The sequence below is a fragment of the Cryptosporidium hominis genome (assembly GCF_000006425.1).
Source record: "Cryptosporidium hominis TU502 chromosome 4 CHRO014135, whole genome shotgun sequence".
NCBI lineage: Eukaryota > Apicomplexa > Conoidasida > Eucoccidiorida > Cryptosporidiidae > Cryptosporidium > Cryptosporidium hominis.
In genome coordinates, this window is record NW_667151.1 from 1 (window position 1) to 8,386 (window position 8,386).

An 8,386-nucleotide genomic window follows, 5' to 3' on the forward strand; every position below is an offset into this window, starting at 1 on the left:
TCCATGAATGTAGAATATAATCGGGGAATGCTTATTATTCCATTAATCGACTTAGCTCTATGTATAAAGGGAGCTCTTCAGCTAAATAATACAGTTACAAGCAAATCAAAAAGGACAAAGTTAGGAACTTGTATTGTTGGTGGAGTTAGAAGCCATTTTGCAGCTCAGAAGATCTATAGGGTAGCATTAAAATATTTGGAGATGAGCCCAGACTTATCTCTAGCAAAATTCTTAATCATTCCATTAAGAATAGGAAAAGAGAACTTAAATGAGCAGCTTAAACTCTCAGAATCTGGAAATGTTGATAAGAATTTTGATACTCAAATACCAGAAGATGCAATTTCGCCAGCAGTTTCTGATTTAGAATTTAGCAAACTCCAGTTCGAAATGAAATTCGAAAATTCTAAACAAGTCAAGGAAAGATATAATAATAAATTATCTAATTTAAGCGAAGCTATTTTCAAACTTTATTTAATGAATTCTAGAGAGCTGGATATTAGATCCCTTAAAGCAAATGGTCCAAGGTCTGTTGTAATCCCTATGTCATTCCCTCAGTTGTACATTAAAGGTTACTCAAGAGCTCAAAAACTTGTTAAAAAGATTCAAAACAAATATAAACCATCTTTAAAGAATAGGTCATATAGAAACAAACTTAAGCCAGGATTTATTCTACTAATTAACGATAGTACGGTTAATTCTGGTGCAAATGCTAAATTATTTTTGAATGAACAAATTAAGAGAATCCAAACTTTCTTTACCAACCCTTACAGTTTTAAAAATTTCAAGTCTCGAAAATATGAAGGGCCAGTTTTAGAAATTAAAGGTGTTAACTCCCTCCAAACTAGAAAATTCCTACTTGATGCAATAGCTAGAGCATCTAGACAACCATCTGTTGTCCCTATGATTATCCTTCCAATATTTGTTGACAATAACTTAAAGACTAGCAAATCTGACAGAAAAGCCATGAATAAGGCTTTAAAAAAGAATATTAAGCACTCTAATAATATTTAAAGCAGCAAGCTTAACCTATCATTATGAGCCATTTAAAAGTTCTTTTTTCAAGAGAATTTTGGTAAACAAAAAAAAACCATATAATTATATTGCTACAAATTTACATGAGTTACTGTATTAATTCACCGAAAATTCTTTTAATTGATCTAGTGTAGACTTATATTTTAATTAATTTTTAATTTTACTATTTTCTTTCGCCTAAACGTGAATCAAAACCTCACTGTTTCTGCCCCCCTCCCCCACATTCTCATGCATACATGCAAATATGCAAACTTTTCGCCGGTATTTAATTTAATTAATGTGGAAAAAACACGTAATGTATTTTTAATACATATATTATGAAGAATGCAAGTTTAAGCTTTATTGTTTTATTATTGTTAGTATTAATCGAATAATTTTATCATTTTTTTCCAATACAAAAAAAAAATCAAGTGTTTTAAAAAAATTGCAATCGAGAGTGATGAATAGTACATTCAAATAAAATTTTAATTTCTTTTGAAGTGTTTAATTTGGCTTAATTTAATTTAGAAGGTTTAAAATTATTGTAAACAAAAAAAAAGGATGAGTTGTGTGCATGCGAAGGCAAGCAAGTGGGAATTTAAACAAACTAAAAAAATGGAAATTAATTATTAAAGCAAGTAAATTTTTAAGTTGAATGGTTATTAGTCTGCTCTTAAGTGGTAATGGTTTTTTTATAAGAGAATTTGAAAACTTTTTTTATATAAAATTAATATTTAATGTAATAAATGACAATTTTTATGTGCACCTTTTTTTTCGAAAAGCAGTATAAATTAAAATTATTCACAACAAATCATTCAAAAAATTACGTATTATTTTCATTATTAGTACATTTAAAGAAAATTCAGAAACTATATTATAAACTTTTTTTCAAATAATAATGGATGAAGAAAAAAATTTAACTGAGAGTATGTGTATTTTGTGTATTTAACAAAAAATTATCTGTGAGAGTACAGTACACACAATTTTTTATGAAAAGATTAATAAATAATTCGTTATTTAAGATTGGAAAAAATATATTTAATAATAATTTTAAATTGGATTTGGGTATAAGCCTATCAAAAATATAATAATAATTGTCAAATTCAAGAAAGAGTCTAATTTTTTTTTTTCCTTAAAGAGTAATTTGTATAAATTAATTTTAAATGTGAATGAGGAAAGAAAGTCTAAATAAAGATATAATGAATTCAAGATTGATTTTAATATTATTTAGTATAATATTAATTATAGGATGGGTAGAATCGTCTAGTAATAGTTTACAAATGGAAAATAACAAAGAGTTGCAAGGATCGAAAAATGGTATGGGTGATCAAACAGAGAATAACCAAGTTAGTCCAGGAAGTAGAAGAAACTCTGTGGAATACGCCGATATGAGTTCTGATGATGACTCTGAACTTTCATCAGTTGAAGCAGAAAACGTTTTACAGGACCAAGGATCTTCAATTCCTAAAAATCGTGAAGATGAAAAAAAAAGAAATAAGCCATCTATTTCAACTGAGAGTTCTGATCAAAGTAATGAAAATTCAAATAAACCAGAGGAAAACTATAATGGTGATGGCTTTACATATTATGAGGAGTCTCCTAAAGAATTGATGTCGCATGAATACGAAAATTATTCAAAGACACCAATTAGTGTTTTAGTTAAAGACAAAAATATTGTATATGATAAAGAAAGTTATGATCAATTGAATGCTCCAGTAGTTACCAAAAAAGAAGAAACTTTGAGGTATGAATATCATAAGAAAATGCCAAAATTCGACCAAGATCAAAAAAATATGGCAGCTGATGTAATGAACTATATTCCAAGATCCTTGGTTCATTTTGATTCTATCGAAAAAATACCCGTCAGAGAAAGAAATACATTTCTTCAAATAAGAGAAAGACCAGCAGCAACCGTTTCACCAAATGGACTTTATTTAATGGTGACTGGCAAATCAGAAGAAGATTGTCCAGAAAATAAATATGATATTTTTATTAAAAAATCCAAGAACAAAAGCTTGAATAAGTTGAGTAAGCAAAAGAGACGGAAATTATTAAGAAGGTTTAAAAATTTAGATTTGGAAAATAAGAAACATGGATTAAAAGTGGATGAAAATGATCAATCCAAATTAGAGAGATATCAACTTTTAACAATGAGTGAATTCTTTTCAAAACGCCAATGGAAAAGATATGATCACAAAGTTAAGGATGTTGTTCTATATATTGATAGCATGAATAAAGTTCTTGAGTTGTGTTATATGAATTATGTTATTTATTCAAAATATGCATCCACTTCCAGATATTATGAAAAACTACCACGTAGAATTAAAAAAGAAACTAATGCAATACAACAAAAGTTTAATTTAATACCATTCACAGCTATGGGAAGTTATTTACCAACTGAGCAAGATTTTCAAATCTTAACCAAATCTGTAAATAAAAATATTAAAAAAGTTAAAAGATTTAAACTTACTAGAGGTAAGAGAGTATTATTTATTGGATATCAGAAATCTCCTGTTTCTTCTATTAACTTGCCTATGGATGATGGTGCTATTGAAGAAATGATTAAAGGTCAAGTTTCACAAAAAAAACAGTACAAGTATAAAAACTTTAAAAAGATTTTTAAACAAATGAAAAAATCACAATATCAAAAAGATGCAAGATTTAATCTAGTATATGTTGATACTATTCATGTGTATTTATCCGTTTTGAAGAATCTTTGGATGTGTTTAGTTTCTGGAATATTTAAGATTTTAAAACACAAACAGAGAATATCTACATGTATTGTGGGTAATGTTCCAAATTATTCAGTTGCAAATGTAATAAATAGAGTAGCAATTGCAATGTTAAAGTCGTCTCCGATCACTAATGTTTCAAAATTTATCCTATTTCCTGTTTCTATAGGAAATGAAAAATATGGATGTGAAAAAAAAAATAGTGATCAGTTATTTGGCCATATGATTGAGAGATGGGATCAACCAATTTTTACTTTGAATGGATATCGTATATTAAAGAGTATTTGGTATGGATCCAGATTATATAAATATAATCTTTCAATTATTTATAATTATGCAAGATCCTTTGATGCTTTGAAATATCGTTTTCAAAGAACATTTAATAATTCTTCACCTGTAATTATATTGCAACAAGCCTTTCCTTTTGGTTTCTTAACCAGAGTAAGTGATTGTAATCGCCTATTGATGGATTTAAAGAAAATTAAGTCAATCAGAATTACTTTAGTTTGTTTAAAGAAAAATGGTGGTACGGAAACTGTTGATCAAAATGATTTATTATTAAAGGAAAGTGAATTATTAGGATTTACTACAAATAAAAAACAAAGAAAACAAGGTCAAAAAAGGCTGGTCACTATTAATAATATTAATTCTCCAAAAGATATGGATATAATTAATGAGTGGCTAAATAGCCTAAGAACTAAGATACTTAATAATAATATTCAAATGATTATCGTTCCAATGATGGTCATTGAAAAGAATTCTTTTAAAAAGAATTATAAGAGACTTAAGAAAGTATTAAAGTTACAAAGAAAAAAGAAGTCATAATAAAGTCAAGTCTCTTTAAAGCTACTATATTAAATTTACCAAATTATTCAAAATTAATATATTTTCATTTTAATAACAAATTAATTAATTAATTATATAAAGATAACTAACTTTTTTTTAAGTAAATAAATATAAAAAACCTATTACTAATCTAAATTGGAAAGTTCGTATTAATATGATTATTCTTGAACCTTGTTTTTATTTTTAATTGTTTCAATCATGTAAGGAGATTCATCCGGCTTTAAAGATAATAATAAAGGATTAATCATAGTATTCGGAGGAATATCATCACTAGTCCTTAATATTAATATTACACCAGGAATTGTTTTAAATTCTTTATTACTTATCATATTTACATTATTTGTTGATGAAATTGTATCTTGAATACTATTAAATATCTTGCTTAACACTCCATCTGACTCAGATCCGGATCCAGATCCCGACCCCGATCCTGTTCCTATACCCCATCCATGTTGCATTAAAATGTCTTTGCTCATTTCATCTTTTAAACTAATAGTATCCAATAATTTAATTGTAAGAGTTCTAGCTAATTCATTAGACAAAAATCCAAAATTCTTTGTAATTCTTTTATTTGTTAAATATTCAATTAAAGAATTCCCCATCCACTCATTTGTAATTGATGAATCAAAAGTCAATCTTAACGCCTCTTTCTTCCATTCATTCAAGTTGATTTGACTTTCATCTTTTATATTAACCTTTGATTGATCAGAAGATGTTGGTATTGTTATTAACCTAACTAAAGAATTATTCTTCGGCTTTGCTCTCCATTCCATATTATTCATTTTAATGAATAATTCTGATAAATACTTTTCACAATATTGAGAAGTTGCTTGATTTGATAAATTATATGGTAAAGTATCTTCAAAAGTAAATACAAAGAGCTTTTCTTGAGCATCTTTAATCTTTAATTTCTCTTGTAACTCTCTTTTTCTTATCAATAATCCATTAACTTCTGATATCCTTTGTTTAATTCTCTTAATAATTCGAATACAAGGTTCTTTATCAGGTCTTGGTGAAACTTCAATATTTGCTAAAAATATTGGTGGTAAGTTTTTTAATCCTTCTTGACTATAATTCTTATTTAAAAAAGATGGTGATCTTAATGGTGAAAATATATTAGGACTTGATATACTTTTAGATTTTGTAATTTCATCCAAACTCTTTCCTGATAAAATTTCCTTACAAGTTCTCATATGTTCATGTATCCATTCTGAAGGGAAATTATTAATTACAGTTTCTATAGTATCTAAACTTTGATCATTATTTGAAGATTTATTTATTGTATTCCCCAATACTTTATAAATTACAAGTGGAATATTACTCAAAATATAACCAGTTCGACTAATATCTCCAATCATTAAAGTATCCATAAAATCTGTTAATAATACAAAAACACGTACAAACACTCCATTTTCAATCATTTTCTCTTGGAAATCTTCAAAAGTAATCATTGTAGAATTATAACATTCATCATATTGCATTCCTGGCAATACAGTTCTTGTCATAACTTCATTCATATTTTGTGGCTTTTCAGAATTAAAAGACTCAGAAAATAAATCCAAATTTCTCTTAATAGTATTAATAATGTTTTCACAAGTTATTCCAGATGATGGAGGTCTTTCATTTTGAACATCATGTAACATATATAAACAATCTGAAAAACTATCACCACCACTTTTATTATTAGTATTTTCCAAAGGATGATTATGTTGATTTACATTCTTTTCATATTCAGTATTTCCAACAAGAGTATTCTTTAAATTTACGTCAGGAGTATCACTTATCATTTTTTGGACTGATAATGGAGAACTTACACGTTCCTTTCTACCTAAACTTGATGGTCCAGATTCAGTTTTTTTCTTTGAAACCTCTTTTTCCTCAGAATCCTGTTCAACTTTTTTATTTTCCAAATATTTCTCAGTTGAATCTTCTTCTTCTGTATTGCTTTCTTTCTTTGGTTGATTGCTTCTCTCAGTAATTTCTTTCATTTTATTTTTTAATTCTTTTTTAAACTTTAAATTTTCAATGCCTTCACCATTATCATTTTCTTCTCCCTGAGGATAGTAATCAACTTGATCTTTAAAGTCACTTGAATCTAATCCTTGTCCTGGCAATGGAGGAGATTCAATAGCAGGAGGCCCATCACTTTCCAAGTTATTATTCTTCGAATCTTTACCAATATCTTCCATATCATCTTCACCTGGAATAATAATATCGTTACTAAGTTCTTCAAATACCTTATTTGAGTTTTCATCATTTTCACCTGATGTAACTCCTTCAGTTTGATCCTCTTTTCCATTACCATTATTATCATATATATGAAGATCAGAAGAAATCCCAATACTTTTTTCTTTAATTTTACCATCAGACATATTTTTATGATAATTACTTGCTTCACCAGACAATTCTCTTTGGATAATTAATTGTTTATTCAACTCAGAAATAGTATTTTGCGTTTCTTCCAACAAACTCTTCATATTATTCAAAGATTGTTCTTGACCTTCAATTTTCTCTAACAAAATTTCTCCTAAAGAATTCTCAACCTCCATTCTATTGACAGATGAATCAGAAACCTGGTTCCATAAAACTTTACTTTTCTCAATTTCATCATTATCCAGTACTTTAGATATTTGATTATTCAACTCTCCAAATGAAGAAACAACTGATAATTCCATAGTAGCTAATTGTCTTTGACCCAAAATCAATAATTTCTTTTTTTCGTCATCAGAAAGCTCATCTAATCCTAAACTTCTTAATTTATTCAATTCATCCAACTCTTTTCTACTTAATGGTTTTATTTCACTACTCATTAAATATTCTCCTTGATCACTTTCTCCTTGACCAGACATAATTAAAGCATTTTTGTTTGAAGCCAAACGTTTTTCAATTTCAGCTTTTAATTCCTTTTCAAACTCTTTTTGACTATCAGATCTGATTTTCATCTTCTCAAGCTTTTCCATTGCTATTTTAACATTATTTTCACTATTACCATAATTCACTTCAGCATTCTTAACAATTTCAGATGCTAACATTCTTTCTTTCTCGGCAACATCCAAAGACTTTTGCAAATGTTTTAATATCTCTTCAGATGGAGCTCCTGATTTCTTAATTTCTTTTAATTGATCTTTTAATCGTTTTTCAACCTCTGTAATATCATTATACTTTTCTTTAGCTAAAACTAACTCGTCCTGAGCCTTTTCTTTCTGAATCTTCAAATCCTCTACCTTCTTCATTAATTCAGCCATGATTTTGTTTTGCTCTTCAACAGTTTGTATTAAATCATTGCTAATCATTTCCAATTCCTCTCTCGTATGTTGTAACTCTTCTTGTTTTTCTTCCAATTCCAGAATTCTTCCCTTCAAATCTTTAATAACTCTCTTAGCATCTTCTGACTCTTTAGATTCTAAAATTTGTAATACATAATTCAAATAGTCAGTATCTTCTTTGTTTTTGTTTAAGATATGACAATTCTAATTGGTTATCTCTATCCTTTAATCTCTGTTCTACTGCTTGTGTAATCTTCTCATCAGTTAAGTGCATTTTCTTCAATCTTTTCTAAATTCTCTTCAGCTTCAAATTCTAAATTACTCGCCATACTACTCAATCCAGAAATTGTATCATCTTTACTCAAATTTTTCCTTAACTCATTCAATTGTTTCTCATAATTCTTCTTCATTTCCTTCAATTCAATTTCCTGTTTTGTCTCCAACTCAATTCTACTTTTTTCCATCTTTTTTATATAATTATCTTTCATACTGATTAATGTTCGAATATGTTGATTATCTCCTTCTAAATTT

General features: G+C 27.7%; 3 protein-coding genes across 3 annotated transcripts; 2 read left to right on the forward strand and 1 right to left on the reverse strand.

Annotated features, from left to right (window-relative positions):
* Positions 1 to 3: 3 nt before the first annotated feature.
* Chro.40393 (hypothetical protein) lies at positions 4 to 1,011 on the forward strand. The annotated part of the gene is made up of 1 exon (XM_660915.1): positions 4 to 1,011. The coding sequence occupies one exon, from the start codon at positions 4 to 6 to the stop codon at positions 1,009 to 1,011; it is 1,008 nt and encodes a 335-aa protein (XP_666007.1).
* Positions 1,012 to 2,180: 1,169 nt separating this feature from the next.
* Chro.40392 (hypothetical protein) lies at positions 2,181 to 4,568 on the forward strand. Its single annotated transcript, XM_660916.1, has 1 exon — positions 2,181 to 4,568. The coding sequence occupies one exon, from the start codon at positions 2,181 to 2,183 to the stop codon at positions 4,566 to 4,568; it is 2,388 nt and encodes a 795-aa protein (XP_666008.1).
* A 179-nt stretch (positions 4,569 to 4,747) lies between these two features.
* Positions 4,748 to 7,882, reverse strand: Chro.40391 (hypothetical protein). Its single annotated transcript, XM_660917.1, has 1 exon — positions 4,748 to 7,882. The coding sequence occupies one exon, from the start codon at positions 7,880 to 7,882 to the stop codon at positions 4,748 to 4,750; it is 3,135 nt and encodes a 1,044-aa protein (XP_666009.1).
* Between the last annotated feature and the right edge of the window lie 504 nt (positions 7,883 to 8,386).